The sequence below is a fragment of the Lathyrus oleraceus genome, chromosome 5 (assembly GCF_024323335.1).
Source record: "Lathyrus oleraceus cultivar Zhongwan6 chromosome 5, CAAS_Psat_ZW6_1.0, whole genome shotgun sequence".
NCBI classification, from domain to species: Eukaryota; Viridiplantae; Streptophyta; class Magnoliopsida; order Fabales; family Fabaceae; genus Lathyrus; species Lathyrus oleraceus.
This window is the reverse complement of record NC_066583.1, coordinates 525,316,690-525,335,877: the sequence shown is the minus strand read 5'-3', so window position 1 is coordinate 525,335,877 and position 19,188 is coordinate 525,316,690. Positions and strand designations below refer to the sequence as shown.

The following is a 19,188-nucleotide window of genomic DNA, read 5'->3' as shown; positions in this document are numbered from 1 at the left end:
TAATAAACTATGTTTAATACACATAATTTTTTTTCCAAGGAATTTGAATTGTGTAGCTTAATGCTTGTTCCTGTTTTATTTCGTTCACCACAGTCAAATCCTACTAACCGCGTCCTTTGAGTTTCTTGCTAGAATAAGGAAAATGAGCGAAGTAAAAGTCATCGCCATAAGAGACAGAAGCACAACCTAAAAGAGGTAGGTCAATTTTTGATACCTTGTCTTTTGCTGTTTTGTTTATAAATAGTTTGGCATTCTTCATCTTTAAAGTTTCAACTCTTGTAGTGACTGAAATATCTACTCTCTGCGGGAGACCTAGTTTCATTTATATCATCATTTTTTTGTTGGATAGGAAAATGTTAGTAATTAGTTAGGTTAGTATTTTCTCCTTCACCGAGGTTTGAACCCGGATCCTCTAACTCATTAAGCCCTTAGCCCCAAAACCTGGTAGTTAAATCTGTATACATGTTAGGTCTGAAAATAAAATAAAAATTTGCTATGTTCGTCATGTTTAAAATTTGCTACAATAGTATTAAAATTTGTACAATAGTATTAAAATTTGCTATGTTCGTCATGTTTAATTTTTGAACCACTGAAAATAAAATAAAAATCCCTTGGAATGCATGTATTCTATTCTCTCCTAATACCCATTAGGAAGTTATCTGATTTTCTCCTAATACCCATTAGGAACTTATCAGCCATTCATTTTTGTCTAATATATGTTTTAATTTCCAGTGGTTGACGAGTTAATTGTTTGCCTTATAGAAAATGGATCGTACTTGGATGTACGATAGAGTATATTCCAATAGACACGGATTGAAAGAAGAGTATGTTCGCGGGGTTAAAGACTTCGTAAAGAGGGCTTTGAAACAACCTATTTGTAAATCTGAGGGAGGGATAAGGTGTCCGTGTATAAATTGCAAGTGTCTCAAGATAAGAACACCAACTAATGTTAGACTTCACTTGTATCGAGATGGATTTCAACCAGACTATTGGATTTGGACTCAACATGGAGAAGTAGAGCTCAATGTTAATACAAGGAATGATTCAAATAGTAGTGAGCATGTGCATCATGATGACCAAATTGAGGCAATGAATCAGATGGTGTATGATGCTTTTAGGCCTTATGGAGTATTCTCTCACGTGAATGATAACATAGAAGTTGAGGAATATACGGAGGATGAGTTTCCCAACGAAGATGCCAAACGATTTTATGACAAGTTGATATCTTTCAACAAGCCCATTTATGAGGGAGCTACCCAATCAATATTATCAATATCTACTCAACTTCTTGAAATTAGGTCTAATTGGCATGTACCACAAAAAGGTTTAGATTTTGTTGCACAAATGCTTAAAAGTGTATGTCCAGTTCAAAAATGCTTGCCCGAGAACTATTACCAAGCAACACAGTTGGTATCTAAGTTAGGGCTAAAGGTTGAGAAGATTGATTGTTGTAAGAATGGTTGTATGTTATATTACAAGGATGATAGCAATCTATCAGAGTGCAAATTTTGTAATGCTCCTAGGTTCATTCCTCGCAAGACTGGCATGGGAAAGTACAAAGATATCCCAGTGAAGAGAATGCTCTACTTCCCAATCATTCCCAGATTACAAAGATTGTATGCATCAACTGAGTCGGCAAGTGAAATGAGATGGCATCACATGAACAAAAATAGTTCCAACATCCTTCGCCACCCGTCAGATGGAAAATCATGGAAACATTTTGATAGTGTATATCCCGACTTTTCTAGGGAACCCAGAAATGTAAGGTTGGGTCTGTGTTCAGATGGTTTTACTCCTTACATTCAAGCGTCTGCTTCTCCATACTCATGTTGGCCAATAATAGTTACTCCGTATAATCTCCCCCCTGAAATGTGCATGACCAAACCATACTTGTTTTTGGCATGCCTCATACCCGGACCTAAAAACCCTAAATTAAAGATAGATGTCTACTTGCAACCATTGATTGATGATCTACATCGATTGTGGTCCAATGGAATATTGACCTATGATATATCTACAAAACAAAACTTCATCATGAAAGCCTGCTTGATGTGGACAATTAATGATTTTCCAGCCTATGGTATGTTATCTGGATGGGAAACACAAGGTAAATTGGCATGCCCTCATTGTATGGAACACACTGATGCTTTCACCTTGAAAAGTGGCCATAAGAATTCCTGGTTTGACTGTCATCGTCGTTTCTTGCCATCTAATCACTCCTTCAAAAGGAGTAAAAGAAGTTTCCTAAAAAATAGGGTTGTGACCAATGAGCCACCTCCCATTTCCACAGGGAAAGATATATGGGCGGTAATAAGTAATTTTCCAAAAGTTACTGAAATTGGATGGGAGGCGAAATGGAAAGAATTCGAAGGGTATGGAGTGGATCACAATTGGAAAAAGCGAAGTATTTTTGGGATCTCCCATATTGGAAGGATAACTTGTTAAGGCATAACCTCGATGTGATGCACATAGAAAAAAACGTCTTCGATAATATATTTAATACTGTCATGAATGTTAAGGATAAAACAAAGGATAATGAAAAGGCAAGAGAAGACTTGGCTAAATTATGCTTTCGCGGGGACTTGGAGCTCCAACCCTTAGAAAACGGAAAGAATGGTAAACCAAAGGCTAGTTACACTCTAACCAAATCTGAAGCCAAGTTGGTTTGTAAATGGCTTAAGGAATTGAGAATGCCAGATGGCTATGCTTCAAACCTCAGTAGGTGTGCCAATGTAGAAAAGGGTACGGTGCATGGGATGAAGAGCCATGATTGTCATGTTTTCATGGAATGTTTACTCCCAATTGCATTCCATTCATTGCCAGATTTGGTTTGGAAACCATTAACTGAGCTAAGTCGATTCTTTAAAGATCTTTGTTGCAATACATTGAGGATGGACGACTTAATTAAGTTGGATGAGAATATTCCAATTATCATATGCAAGTTGGAAAGGATTTTTCCACCAGGTTTCTTTGACTCAATGGAGCATCTTCCAATTCATCTTGCCAAAGAAGCAATTCTAGGTGGTCCAGTACAGTACCGATGGATGTATCCATTCGAAAGGTAATTGTTGTGGTTGATTTTATTAAGTTATTGCATGTTTATCATAAATTAATAAACGTGGAATGATTGAATGTGAAGATTTATGGGAGTCTCAAAGAGGGCAGTGACAAATAAGGCTAGAGTTGAAGGTTCCATATGCAGTGATTATATACATCGCGAGACAAATTACTTTTGCTCTCATTATTTCAACTCTTTCCGTTTGTTGCCAACCATAAATATTAGTAACAAACCTCATTTAGACAATGATGACATTCTACCTACAATGTCCATTCTACAAAGTGGCGGTCGACCAAGTGGGAAGTCACGAAAATATTTTCTATCTGATAAGGAATGGAAGTCTTCACATGTGCATGTCTTGATAAATTGTGATGAGGTTAAACCATATCTTGAGTAAGTGTGCATCATAATATATTCAATCAAATTATTGATGCATATCATAATAGATATTTACTTATGAATCGTGTGATTTCTTTCAGCATAATCTTAGAGAACCACTCTCTAGATATAGAAGATTCATCTGGGCGCATACATATAGAGTTTCCCATATGGCTGAAGAAATATGTAAATGAGGAGACAAATGGAGTTACTAACCAAGATATAATTGCCTTATCTCGCAGTCCTGCATCAATGGCCATATCATGGAACATGTATTTTATCAATGGGTACAAGTTTCATACTGAAGAATGGAGCAAAGGTAGAAAAACTAGCAATTGTGGTGTGCACGTGAAAGGTCTTGCAGAAGGAGGAAATACTGATTTTTATGGAATAATCAAACATATCTTTGAGCTAGATTACTTTGGTCTGAAGCATAAGATTCCAGTTTTTTATTGTGAATGGTTTGATCCAACAAGGAATACGGGCACAAAGGTTCACCCACAATATAAAACTGTGGATATTAAGATGGATAAACGTTATCGTCCTTATGATCCTTTCATCCTTGCGCAAAATGCAACACAAGTGTATTATGTCCCATATCCAGAAATGTGTAGAGATATGCATGGATGGTGTGCGGCAATCACCACAAAACCAAGGGGTCGCGTAGAGATTGACAACATAGAGGATGAAGTACCTTATCAATCTGATGGGATGTTAGCGGCGCTACCCAATGTAGAAATTGAAGCAATATCTTGTTTGCGTGACATGTCACAATTAGATGTGTTTGAAGAGATTTTTGATTGCTCTACTAGTGAAGCAGATAGAGGGCATTGATGAAGATAAGCGTGATGTGACGTGAATGAGGGTTCAAATAGAAACAAAAGGGTGAAGCAGAACTAAATTTTCTTTTCTTTCTAGTTTCTCTTTCTAGTTTTGCTGTTTTTTATATTGCTTTTAGTCTTTTACTGCCGACGGTCTGCTGCTAGTAATAAAGAAAAACTAACTCTTATCCCACAAAGCTTGTTAATAGATCCATATGATTACATGAGTTTACTGCTTGTTATCAGAAACAACATTGTTTCTTTTCTTTTACTTTTAATTTTATCAGAAACTGCATTTGATAATGTTATGATAATGTTAAGAGTGTGAGACTGACTAATCCTTTTATTTTTATGACAACAGATGACTAAAAGAGGTGGAAAAGCTAAGGTATTAGCACCAGGAAAACTTCAAGAAGAACGAAATCGCATAATTAACAAGAAGCATATCGTTAGGAAACCTGCTCAAACAATATTGTCTATGCAGGATGCATCATCGGCACCAACACCAGCTCAGGCAGCACCGTCCGTGCAGGTTGCATCGTCGATGCCGACATCAGCTTCGAAAAAATCATCTGTGCAGGCTGCATCGTCGATGCCAACACCAGCTCAGGCAGCATCGTCCGTGCAGGTTGCATCATCAATGCCAACATCAGCTTCTAAAAAATCGTGTGTGCAGGCTGCATCGTTGATGCCAACACCAGCTCAGGCAGCATCGTCCGTGCAGGCTACATCGTCGATGCCAACACCAGCTCAGGCAACATCGTCTGTGCAGGCTGCATCGTCGATGCCAACACCAGCTCCAACTGTAGTACCTGTTCATGCCACTACCTCTGAGAAATTCAGTTTTATGCCTACTCCAACTTTAAGCCATCAAACAATGGCTGGCCCTCAAAGTATAAACCTTCAAACAATGGCTAGCCCTTCAAATTTGGCAGAGGAGGAAGATGTGGATGCTGATGAGGATGAGGCGGTGGGTCAAGAAACTATTACCCCTCTTGTGCCAACAATAGATGAGAATGGGAAAGTTATTATAAAACCATCTGGTACTGGGTAAGTCATATATATTCTCATAATTTAATAATTTAGTAGTTTTATTATTGTATTTTGTCTAAAATATATATAACCTGTTAAGAAAGTTGAGAATATTACTATCCATATGATTCTTAATAATTTAGTAGTTTTATTATTGTATTTTGTAGGCTAGTTCCTACCAAAGAAGTTGCTGGTGCCATTAATTATGCGATACGCAAACAATTTTATAAACCTATACATCATTGGTCTGCACTCGATCCTGATACGAAAGTTGATTGGTTTAAGTTGTTTGGAGTAAGTATTTATTGACTTTTGTCACTTAAGTTGTTCAAATTATATTTAAAAAAGTAACTAATTGGTTATTAATATTAATTATCTGATTTTAATTATTTTTAGGAGAAGGTTTCGTGGGATCCTTTCGATCATGCATTTGTCTATAGCGCATTTGAAAAAAAAGGAAGAAAACGATTAAACGACATGTTGGGGAAGGCGAGGAGAAAAGGGACTCGACCTTCATGGATTGGTGATGATGCTTGGGTTGAACTTCAAACTTATTGGAAAAAGACCGAGTTTTTGGCTGTGTCTTCTCAAAACAAGACCAATCGAGCTTCCGCAAGAGGCGGAGCAGTCCACACCACAGGCCGTAAGGCTCATATTGATGTTGCACTTCAACTTGTAAGTAATAAAATCCTAACAAATTATTATTATTATGAAGATTCTTTATATCTTGACAGTTTTACTCGTATTCTGTATTGATTATTGGATTATTTGATTTTTGTAGTCACGTGAACTTCAAAGGGATCTGCGTCCCGATGAGTTATTTTTAAAAACACACAAGAGGAAAAATGGTGAATGGGTTGACAGTCGTGCTGCATCTACTTATGTAAGTTCTCGTAAATTTTACTGCATCAATATTTGCATCCATGCTTGAAACATATTATCTAGCTGTTATGTATTCCTTATGGCGCTGTTCTCGTAAAGTTTCTTCTCTTTCTTTGACTGGATTTTTGATAGAAGTATTTGGAGTTTCTATCTCCTTCCATCAACCAAGAGCTTTTAGCTCTCTGACTCCACCTTATTTGGAGGTTGATATTAATTATAGTATCGTTAAACATATTAGTAGTTTTAAAATATATATGTTTACCCCTTGTTTTTCAGAAGCAGACTTATTCAAATTAAACTCTCCAAAAAGGATCTAGTTATCCATTTTTATAGTCTAATGTAAGTTAGATATAATAGCACAAGTCCTATGTTTATCAACATGCTTAGAGTGACCATAGAAAGCTGTAATTCTACAGTCAGGACTGCTATCAGTTTGAAAAGGAAAGTTATGTTGAAAATGAAATTCCTGCTGTGTTGTTTGATATCAGTTTGAAATTCCTGCTATCAGTTTGAAATTCCTGCTATCAGTTTGAAATTCCTACTTCCTGCTATCAGTTTGAAAATGAAATCCGATTGAGGTTTCAAGTGAGTAGCAATGTTGGGTCCAATTGGGTGGGATCACGGTTCACAATACCTGCAGGTTGGAAGGCAGGTGCTACTTATTCCACCAAGATTCAGCCTTATTAACTATTATTACAGAAAAACAGTTTAAAGTCCCATAAACTGTTTGTTGTTGCTGCTTTTCAAAATAGGGACTAAAATTATGGATTTGTGTAACTTGACTCCATCTCATACTAAATAATATTGGAGTATCAATCAATAAAATCAATTCTAGTACATTACTACTTTATAACTTGACTACATGTCTTTATATTATTTTTTATATGGATAGATATATATTAACTAATGTATATAATTACTGTACTTTTATACTTTTAAGGGCAATTTAAAATATAGATATATGTCTTGTTTTGATGAACTCAAATTAAGTTAAAATTCTTCATGTCTCTCAACATGCTTGCAGATTGCTGTTACGCAGGCAAAATAATGATCAGTCCCATTAGATTTCTGAGCACAACGTGGATGTGTCGATTGCTATAGTGACAATGCATGAGACAGCGCACAAATACTATAATTATTATTGATTCTTTTCTTAGATAGATATCAAATTTGTACCTTTGTTTACATGTGAATAAATCAAACCACCCTATGAGTGAGTGAGTCATTGGCATAACCATTTTGAGTTTCATTGGCATAGCTGTATAAGAATGATACAATTGCTTGTGTTATCTTGCTGTTAAGTATTCCTTACTTTTTCTATTATGCAGAAGACTTTTAAAGAGAAGTTTGATGCAGAACTTCAGCCAACTGAAGAAGGGAATGGAGAGGTTATTCAAGTGTTAGATGGAGAGCGTGTAAATCAGCTATGGACAGAGGCTGCTGGGGGCCGTAACCGTGGTCGGGTTTATGGCGCTGCAGATTTAGCTATTAATCTAAAACGTGGATCAAAAAGTTTTACCCAACAATCTCAAACTCCTCAACACTCTATGTTTGGGATGTCATTAGAAGCTGAAAGAGCAGCTAGAATTAGAGCTGAACAAATTGTCGAGGCTGCAACGACCCAATTACAAGAGGCTAACGAAGCAATGCGAGCTGCTACCGAGGGTGCAAAAGCTGCTACCGAGACTGCACAAAGGATGGAGAGGGAGATGAATGCTTGGAAGGAATTTATGATGAAGAAATTTGACACTTCAACTTTTGTATCACATTCTCATCATTATGATGACGATTTGGATGATCAATCATTAGATGAAGATTGATCTTGTACTTTTAGTAGAACGAATTAATCTCGGATGTGATTACTTTTTGTGTATGTTTTTTGAAAGTTAATGTGGGTAGAACTTTTGTAGTTTCTTTCACGAATGTTTAAAATTGTTTCCAAATGTTTTACCATAAATATGATATTGTTCGGTTGATGGAGTGGATTGAAAAAATTTGTTCGAGTGAGGTTGTCATGTTGCAACCCGACTCTAAACATCTTTATTGTCCTTTTTTGTTGACTTTAGAGTCGGTGTATGCAAGGCTAAATATTATTATAGACTTTTCTATGTTGACTTTAGGGTCGGTGACACGGACGCTATCTGTTTTTTTCTTGAGTTTTATAAATTGACCTCAATGCCAGTCGATCGATGCATACAAAAAATGTTGACTTTTTTTGTTGACTTTAGAGTCGGACAGGCCAACGCTAAACATAATATTGACTTTTCATGGTTTTGAAACAATATAGCGTCGGTCCCATTAGTGTCCGCGTTAGCCTCCGTTTCACCGAGGCTACGTAGCCTCGGTGTATCTTTAGCCGACGTTACACAGTAGCTTCGCAACTTTTATTCAAGGCCCGACACCGACGCTAAACCGAAGCTAACCACATATTAGTGTCTGTTTTTTCACCTTTAGCGTCTGAAAGTCGCCGACGCTAATAACTGTTTTTCTAGTAGTGTAACTCTCGTATCTCTGACCATTTTTGTTTTAACCCAATTAAAATTCCAAAGGTAGTTGAAGATGTGTTCATGGTGTGACATGTGGTAATGAATATATAGTCTTCAATCGATCTCTAGGAAGAACTTAAAATACCTGTGTAAAATATGAAAACCATACACCACAAACAATATGCAAAACACTAATTTCAAAATAATAAGCATACCGATCATAGGGTCCATAGCTATGTGATGGAGCATTTGAGAGCAGATCAAGAAGTAATTGACTCAAACCTGATTTGTCCCTTTTAGAATATTGTTGGGGTTTAAGCCCCCATAAGAAAACAAAATTCTCCTTTAATAATATAATTATATTTTCTTTTTATACCCATGTAAACACTAAAGTATTCTTATTCCACATCTTACACGTTTACCTAGTTTAATTTTGTCACTTTAAATTTTATTTAAATTTAATAAAATAACTTATGAATTTTTTAATTATAATAAAAACTTAGTTAGTTCAAATACTGAAATCTTTTTTATCCCACGATACAAAATAAATAATGAATTCACCGTTGCACATAAATTTAATTATTTCTAACAAAGTAACCTTTTAGAAATAAATATTTTTTATTCATAAATAAATCAACTAAATGATTAATTGTTAGGAAGGAACATATTCCTACCCTATATGAGACATGAAACCACTTTCACTTATTCTTCATTATGAAAAATGATATTTCAGCTTCTTTCCATGAATTTGCGAGTATGAGAAAATTATTGTAAGTAAAGAGTCGTATAAAATGTGATGAACATGTATTTCAATATATGAATGTTGAACCAAACACTTTGAATAGAAAGTTTGATGCGTATTTGTCACATCTTCCATAAATTTGTTATCCCCTTCCACTTTAATTTTATCCTCAATAGGAAATTCAAAGGTAGTTGCGAGATAGGGTTAGTGTAGGCTCTAGGGGACAATAATTTTATTAGAAATTGGTATTTGTATTTAATTATCTATTAGTAGTTAGTTACTAAATTAATTGTAATTAATTTTAAAGAAGTTAACCTATATATAAATAATTAACATTTATTTAAATAAAGTAAGCACTTAAATGCCTAATTATTTCCAAATAACTTTTTTTAGTACAAAATTGATAATCTCTTTTCAATCATTTTGTCAACATTTGATCCAAGTTGTCAAACTAATTAGTTAAACATTATTTTCTTTAAAGATACATTAACCCTTTTTCAATCGTCCTTTCTTTCTAAGCAATGTTTTCTTTTTCTGTTTCTAAGAATGAATTGTGAGTAGGAGACAAATTCAATATTTCAAGAGTCCTGTAAAAATTTAATGAACATGAAAAATAAGTATAATAAACTTTAACCAATGACTTAAAATCAAAATGTGTATGCATGATAACCAACATATTCAATAATTTTACCTAGTTACGAGATAGGGTTAGTGTAGGCTTTAGGGGATAATAATTTTATAAGGAATTGGTATTTGTATTGAATTATCTATTAGTAGTTAGTTACTAAATTAATTATAAATAATTTTAAAGAAGTTAACCTTATATAAATAATTAACATTTATTTAAATAAAGTAAGCACTTAAATGCCTAATTATTTCCAAATAACTTCTTTTAGTACAAAATTGATAATCTCTTTTCAATTATTTTGTCTGCATTTGTTCCAAGTTGTCAAACTAATTAGTTAAACATTATTATCTTTTAAGATACATTAACCCTTTTTCAATCGTCCTTTCTTTTTAAGCAATGTTTCTTTTTCTGGTTCTTAGAATGAATTATGAGTAGGAGACAAATTCAATATACCAAGAGTCCTGTAAAAATTTAATGAACATGAAAAATAAGTATAATAAACTTTAACCAATGACTTAAAATCAAAATGTGTATGCATGATAAGCAACATATTCATGGTGTGACATGTGGTAACGAATATTGAGGCTTCAATCGATCTCTAGGTAGAACTTAAAATACCTGTGTAAAATATGAAAAACATACACCACAAACAATGTGCAAAACATTAATTTCAAAATAATAAGCACACCGATCATAGGGTCCATAGCTATGTGATGGAGAATTTGAGAGCAGATCAAGAAGTAATTGACTAAAACCTGATTTGTGCCTTTTAGAAATAAATAATTTTTATTAATAAAATGAACACTTTAAAATTTAGGGAATCGACTAGAATATTGTTGGGGTTTAATTCCCCATAAGAAAACCAAATTCTCCTTTAACAATATCGTTATATTTTCTTTTTATCCCCGTAGACACACTAAAGTATTCTTATTCCACATCTTACACGTTTACACTAGTTTAATTTTGTCACTTTAAATTTTCATTGGAATTCTCTCACTATATTCTTAAATTCGTTCTTCTTATTATAATTATATTCTTCTCCCAGGATAACAACATTAACCATTTATTTTGTTTCTTCCTACTTGCAATTGACTCCCATGAAAATCTTATAGTTTTATACTTAATATCAATTAATTTGTGTATATTTTTACATTTATCCTTACTATACATTTAAATTTTATTTAAATTTAATAAAATAACTTATGAATTTTTTAATTATAATAAAAACTTAGTTAGTTCAAATACTAAAATCTTTTTTATCCCACGATAAAAAATAAATAATGAATTCACCGTTGCACATAAATGTAATTAGTTCTAACAAAGTAACCTTTTAGAAATAAATAATTTTTAATCAAAAAATAATCAACTAAATAAATATATTTTTAGGAAGGAACATATTCCTTTCCTATATGAGACATGAAACCACTTTCACTCATTCTTCATTATGAAAAATGATATTTCACCTTCTTTCCATGATTTTGCGAGTATGAGACAAATATTGTAAGTAAAGAGTCGTATAAAATGTGATGAACATGTATTTCAATATATGAATGTCGAACCAAATACTTTGAATACAAAGTTTGATGCGTATTTGTCACATCTTCCATAAATTTGTTATCCCCTTCCACTTTAATTTTATCCTCAATAGAAAATTTAAAGGTAGTTGCGAGATAGGGTTAGTGTAGGCTCTAGGGGACAATAATTTTATAAGAAATTGGTATTTGTATTGAATTATCTATTAATAGTTAGTTACTAAATTAATTGTAATTAATTTTAAATAAGTTAACCTTATATAAATAATTATCATTTATTTAAATAAAGTAAGCACTTAAATGCCTAATTATTTCAAAATAACTTTTTTTCGTACAAAATTGATAATCTCTTTTCAATCATTTTGTCTGCATTTGTTCCAAGTTGTCAAACTAATTAGTTAAACATTATTTTCTTTTAAGATACATTAAGCCTTTTTCAATCGCCCTTTCTTTCTAAGCAATGTTTTCTTTTTCTGGTTTTAAGAATGAATTATGAGTAGGAGACAAATTCAATATACCAAGAGTCCTGTAAAAATTTAATGAACATGAAAAATAAGAATAATAAACTTTAACCAATAACTTAAAATCAAAATGTGTATGCATGATAACCAACATATTCAATAACTCTCGTATCTCTGACCATTTTTGTTTTAACCCAATTAAAATTCCAAAGGTAGTTGAAGATGTGTTCATGGTGTGACATATGGTAATGAATATATAGGCTTCAATCGATATCTAGGAAGAACATAAAATACCTGTGTAAAATATGAAAAACATACACCACAAACAATATGCAAAACATTAATTTCAAAATAATAAGCACATCGATCATAGGGTCCATAGCTATGTGATGGAGCATTTGAGTGCAGATCGAGAAGTAAATGACTCAAACCTGATTTGTCCCTTTTCAAAATAAATAACTTTATTAATAAAATGAACACTTTAAAATTTAGGGAATCGACTAGAATATTGTTGGGGTTTAATCCCCCATAAGAAAACCAAATTCTCCTTTAATAATATCATTATATTTTCTTTTTATCCCAGTGGACACACTAAAGTATTCTTATTCCACATCTTACACGTTTACACTAGTTTAATTTTGTCACTTTAAATTTTCATCGGAATTCTCTCACTATATTCTTAAATTCTTTCTTCTTATTATAATTATATTCTTCTCCCAGGATAACAACATTAACCATTTATTTTGTTTCTTCCTCCTTGTAATTGATTGCCATGAAAATCTTATAGTTTTATACTTAATATCAATTAATTTGTGTATATTTTTACATTCATCCACACTATACATTTAAATTTTAATTAAATTTAAAAAAAAATAACTCATGAATTTCTTAATTATAATTAAAACTTAGTTAGTTCAAATACTGAAATCTTTTTTATTCCACGGTAAAAAATAAATAATCAATTCACCGTTGCACATAAATGTAATTATTTCTAACAAAGCAACATTTTAGAAATAAATAATTTTTATTCAAAAAAGTAATCAACTAAACGATTAATTGTTAGGAAGGAACATATTCCTACCCTTTATGAGACATGAAACCACTTTCACTCATTCTTCATTATGAAAAATGATATTTGTAACAACCCGTATAATATATATCTAGAATAATATCATGCAAGTGTTAAATTTTGGTACTGTCACAACATAAGTGCCTAATGGCATCAAAATATATATACATGTCCAAACTAAAATCATCAATGGAACATGTTATACAATAATGCCAAAAAAATGAAATCTAAGAACTCTGTGCAATATCTTCATTGCACACAACTCCACAGCGGAAGATCATAATGAACAGCAACCCTTGAAACATCCATAACAGTTGCTCCTAGATCAAACCTGTAAAGAATACCTGAAAAATAACAACAATAATGGGATGAGATAATAATCTCAGTGAGTTCTCCTATCCTATGGGTCCACTCGGCTCTACAGGGTTTTCTAATCAATATTCAACTCATACCCAACTCAAGTCAACAAGGGAACGAAGAATTGAGCGATGGGGAAACTATCTCGCAATTGTATGGCAACATGCATCTGAGTTCTCATAACTCAACCACGACCATTATTCAGATCACGACGCATCAATTCCCGAACGGACTTACGTCTAAGCCAAGCCCGACTCATGCATGCTCGTATGATTCGACTTTCACGGTGGATATCGGGTCCTCTATGAGGCTTAATCCCCAGTTCAAGCGACCGTCACCCGTATGAGACTCTAACCCACCTAGGGTATCTTTCACCGTATGGGACTCTAACCCACATAAGTGTCCACCTTTCCCCCATGTCCTCCATGGTTGGGGCTCAAACCCAATTGAGGCTCGAATCATTGGTCCCACATCCCAATGCTTACTCATCTAAGCATACCAATAGAGATGTGTACCACCACATAAAACACATATTCTGAATACATGATCAGTTCCACAATCATCGGTTCCACGAACCATGACAAATTCATCAATCATAGGTGACTTCATTCACCATGATACACAAATAATAACATGGCATGTTCCATAATCATAGGTGACTTTATTTACCATGATACACAAATAATAACATGGCATGTTCCATACAATGCGTCTCATTCTCAATCATGGCAACAATCCGTCCACGACCTCACATAAGCGTCGTACGAATGAATACCGTATTCTCATACATATATCTCACATGTTCCATAACCTAGATCATATTTCTAAGTTATTAATCAAGTTATTCTCCTAGGTTTCCTCACTCATCTTTGGTAAGGTTTTTAATCATGTTATTTCACCTTCCACATGACAACAATATTTAATTTTCCTCATGATAAAATTCATGGCATTTATAAATCACACAATATTTTATAACATGGAACAATAATAATAGTCCTTTACGTTATCTTTCTAACGCATCCGTCCGTGTGCAAAACGGAGTTATACCACTCATTCTCTCTTCTTCTATTCTTATCTCTTTTCCCTTTCTGATAACTCTCATTCTCTCTTCTTCTATTCTTATCTCTTTTCCTTTCTCTTTCTTTCTACACCACACAATTATATATATAATATATATATAATATCAAGTAGTCATAAAATATCTCAATTGATATTTTATCTTCCAGTACCAATTGACCAATCACTAATTTTACCAAAATGTCCTTTCTTGTACTTATGAATATTGGTCTGTCCCTTTTATTAATAATTAATCTCTTTAGAGTTCACTGGTTACTCTATTGGTCCCAATTGACAGCATTTAAAGCACATAGGAGCTCCAATTGTTACAACTAACAAAAGATATAGTACACAGAAATTCAATTGATCTCAACTAACAACTAATTGAGCATTTAAGGGAATATGGGATATTACATTCTCCCCCCCTTAAATTGAAAATTTCCCCCGAATTTCCTTCACTCAACAAACAAACAATCCTTGTATCAACGTCTTAGACCAACACTTGACCTCTCTTCGATTCCAAACCTCTGACATACTCATTCTTCTAACTTGTCCTTGCTGACAATTTTCCTTCTTCATAAACTCTTGAAACTTCTTGATTCCCATCACAATTTCATTATGATATTGGATTAACATTTAAACTTGCTCTCACTTAATTCCTCTTATATACCGCTCAACCTCAGTGGGTCACTTTTTCCCGGAAACCACGACTTCCCTTCCTTGTACTAAGTTACACAAAATATAATTACGACATCTTATCTGGACTTGGTTAATCAATACTCATTAATTCTTCATAAGAAAATTTATTGATTCCTTAACCACACACAATATTGACTACTCTACTCTTGTTATTCCTTCAACAAATGCAACAACTTTGTAATCCATTTATTGATAGTCTCATAAACTTCACTTGATCTGTTACGGTATGCTACAAGCCCTTACTCCTACTGCTTCCCTTCTCTCGTACTACTCCAATAAGATAGAACCATTAGCACGAGATTGTCTTACTCCCATCCTTACCTCCATTCTTACAAGTAACCATCTCCCTGATCCCCATAGACTTGATTGAGCTCTTTCATCCATCACCTTCCATTGTGATACTCTGATTCCAATAGTGGAACACTTGGGGTTCCTAGGCACTACTGTTTAGCTAACAATCTTCAAAGAAACACACTTACCCTCAGAGTGCCTACTGTCCAAAATGGTACTAGAACCTTACCGACTTCCATTAGTAGAATAACTTCCTTGATGACTCACTAAAGTTCAGAATAAGACCAACACTCATCATAAGATAGGTATCCAGGAGTTACATTGTTACAACCATAAAACATAAAACATCCAAATTCATCATGTGTTTGATGTAGCTAAACCAAATTAGTTTGACAATATCCAGTCCTAGTTACTATATTCCATACAAATCCTCTCACAGGGTTTTGATTCATTCAAGATTTCTCCCGACACATGATCTCGACCAAAACAACGTAATATCATCAAGGAACTTTAAATCATCAACAAGGCACCACTTCTAAGGAACTTAAGCAATCTAGAATATAACTATAAGTGTCCATACACCTCATAGAGTCACACACAATATTTCACACATATCTAGGGATAACATTTCACTTCTTATCCAAAATCATTCATCTCATTCGTCTTGTCCCATGTTCCATAATCTTAGCTCATGCTCTTACTAATATACAGTCCGAGTTACATGTTTAACTTTAGGAATAACTGATTCTTGTTCCTCCTGGGAAGTATAACTCATGAATCCTTCCAATAAGGTAGAGTATCATCGTACACATCCATTACCACTCTCAGGGAGTCTACATCTAAGGCTATGAATCCAAATGAATCAATCAATTTCATACCATGACCAACCACTTCACACCTTATCAATATATACCACATACCTAGCTAATCTCTTCTAGATCACCACTTAGTAGGTCTCTACCAACATCACTCCTTAGGGTTCTCATTATCTGTAATAGTGATACATCCAAGAGTAACTCATACCAAATAAAGTTCACTAGGTTGATTCCCCAATCATATGACTTCTCTGGTATCTCTACAGATGACTAACTATGCACCACACCTTCAGAAACCCCAATTTCAAAACTACCAATTTGACTTGTGGTAACTTGTAACTCCATCCTCAATTTGTACATCCACAACGGTACACTTATGACATTTAAGACATCCTTAGCTCCAACACGGTGTGAATGTTTACACTCCGCGACCAACCAACCAACCAAACACTTCTCAAGAAGATAAATAACAACTAGACTTCCAATAAGCCAATATTACTCTTGCAATTCAAATAAAATGCACTTAAGATGAACCTTATCATTGCCACACACTTATGACTGGAATTTTCTTCTAAACCAATACCTACTACACTCTTCACCATACTGGGGTCACTTGTCTACATGACTTTCTACGGACAATCCTCATTGTTTCCCAATAAGCTCTTACAACATAACATATTCAACATCCTACACTTAGTCCACATGCTCCAGCTTGGCTTATCTTTCATTGTCTATCATCAGTTCAAATTCTTAGAATACAAGACTCACTGCTCAACAAAATGTATGTTACTTACATCCATCTCAAGACAAGGAATCCATTACACTAACTTGTGACCATAATGCTGCTATCACATACTTCTCTTAATACCAAGGTTTAACTTCCTCCATTCCACTACATACTCTAGAAATTCTCGATGTGAACAATCATCAACTACACGCCCATAACTTCGTCTCAATGAATCTCAATGGTCCCATCGTACCTTTATCTAAAATGTACCCCATTACAACAGTTGTATTGCAACATCCACACTACTTCCACACTCGGTGTTCACTTGTCTTCCCATGGTAATTCTCCCAGTTCCAATTACAAAACCATTCTACTGGAAGTCCTTAAATCCAACCTAATTGCTCTTATCCTCAACTAGTTCTCATACAACCAAAACCCACTGGAGCTTCCATTACTATATAATGTGCGTTATCTGTCTCCAACACAAACTCTTATAATTGATCTTTAGGTAACTCATCATTCCATAATGGTCTCTTACTAACACTGAACCGCTGACGAGCTATCTCAAATCCAATCTCCCTTCTAAAACTGAACATACTTGGTTTATCTTCTACCCTCCATTAGTTCATACATGTTTCACTTGGAACAGACAACCATGTCCTCGAGTCTCACCTTAGACTTCACCACTACCTTAGGCTCCCAACAAAACTGAACGTCCTTATCCCTCAAGTCTTTAACCACTTGCAAGGTACCATTCCAAATATATATACTCCATGAAGTTTTCTCGTTCTTCCAAAATATTTTAGTGGCCTTAGAAACTGAAACACTAATACACTACCTCACTTCCAGACCTTATGACATATGCGTAACATAATTATCCTTCCTCCTTTACCATAAAGAATCACTCGTAATACTTATTCCATATTAGTGAGTGTATCTTATTCCACTAGCAAATTCACTCATTCCTCAAAATTATGACAAACTCATCCGATAGAATTCCGCAATTTCTCAACTCCGTTAACACTACAGAATCGCTTGAACGATACACTACTCTTCAATTCCATAATACCCAAATCACAACGCCTCTGAAACTTCAACTGGGCCATCTAGTCCTCCTTACTTTCTAACTCTTGGCTTGAGCCTATTCTCAAAGCACAAGTTCAACCCACACTTCGGAGTCCTCGTGGTTGCTCAACCATGATCCTTCCTACCATGCACATAGCATTAGGTTGATCAGGCCCAAAACTACATACAGTTGTAGCACCTCAAATTTGCACCCTAACTTTTGTGCATACATTTTCATTTTTAGGTCATTTGCATAACAAGGTCCATTGCATAGCATTGCATAGCCATTTGCCCAAGTGCAAGCCATTCAGAAGAATTAGGTCAAACTGGTCACGAGAATCAGTCAAACAAGCAAGCATGTGCTATTTCCATTGAGACAAAGCCCTAGGGTTGGTTTATCAAGTTCATATGGTCTAAGGATCATTTTGAAGTGGTTGGACCCAAGATTGGTTGATCAAAGCTCATCAGTCAAGCTGAATTTCAGCTGAAACCCTAGAAAGTCAACTGTGGTCGACTGTGGTCAACTGTGCCTAATTTTATGGATTGGAAGGTGGGAGATGGTTTGAAAGGCTTCATTCATGTCCATACAAGTATCATTTGACATATCAAATACCAAGGTTGAAGAATTGGAAGTCAGATCAGAAGTTTCCAAAAATAGCAGGTGACCTGTAATTTCAACTGCCCAAAATGGAAAGTTTTTCTCCCCAAAATTACTTCATCATACAAGCTTCAAATGGAATTTTGTCCAACATGAAAGTTGAAGATCTTGATCTCACCATTCCAAAAAGTCCAAGAACTTGAAATTCCCATGTGTGGTTGGCAAGATATGGTCCAATCATTTTCAGAAAATGCCCAAATTCAAAGTGCCATAACTTTCACATGGAAAGGCCAATTTGGTTGATTTTTCTTTGAGCAAATCACATTTCATATGAACTTTCATGATGCATAATTACATTTCATCGAAAATCATCATAGCAAAATGGCATTTTTTAAGTGAACTATTTAGCATTTTTGGTGTGAAATAGTGATTTTGAGAATTACATGGCCTATGCACATGGGACCAATTCCAATAGCTTCAAAATGCAATTC

The 19,188-nt window shown here is 34.4% G+C and overlaps 2 protein-coding genes across 2 annotated transcripts; both read left to right on the top strand.

Moving 5' to 3' along the window:
• Positions 1-765: 765 nt before the first annotated feature.
• Positions 766-2,445, top strand: LOC127081801 (uncharacterized). Its single transcript, XM_051022023.1, has one exon. It carries the CDS (start codon positions 766-768, stop codon positions 2,443-2,445), a length of 1,680 nt encoding a protein of 559 aa, XP_050877980.1.
• A 2,173-nt stretch (positions 2,446-4,618) lies between these two features.
• On the top strand, positions 4,619-6,220 carry LOC127081800 (uncharacterized). Its single transcript, XM_051022022.1, has 4 exons — positions 4,619-5,307; positions 5,457-5,583; positions 5,686-5,964; positions 6,071-6,220. Exons 1-4 carry the CDS (start codon positions 4,619-4,621, stop codon positions 6,218-6,220), a joined length of 1,245 nt encoding a protein of 414 aa, XP_050877979.1.
• Positions 6,221-19,188: the final 12,968 nt, after the last annotated feature.

What these genes read in the sequence shown, in the direction of transcription:
- LOC127081801 (XM_051022023.1), top strand. Translation starts at nt 766, where the DNA reads ATGGATCGTACTTGGATGTACGATAGAGTATATTCCAATAGACACGGA.
- LOC127081800 (XM_051022022.1), top strand. Translation starts at nt 4,619, where the DNA reads ATGACTAAAAGAGGTGGAAAAGCTAAGGTATTAGCACCAGGAAAACTT. An exon ending in ATAAAACCATCTGGTACTGG is followed by an intron (nt 5,308 to 5,456) that starts GTAAGTCATATA and finishes TGTATTTTGTAG; the next exon opens with GCTAGTTCCTACCAAAGAAG. An exon ending in TTGATGTTGCACTTCAACTT is followed by an intron (nt 5,965 to 6,070) that starts GTAAGTAATAAA and finishes TGATTTTTGTAG; the next exon opens with TCACGTGAACTTCAAAGGGA.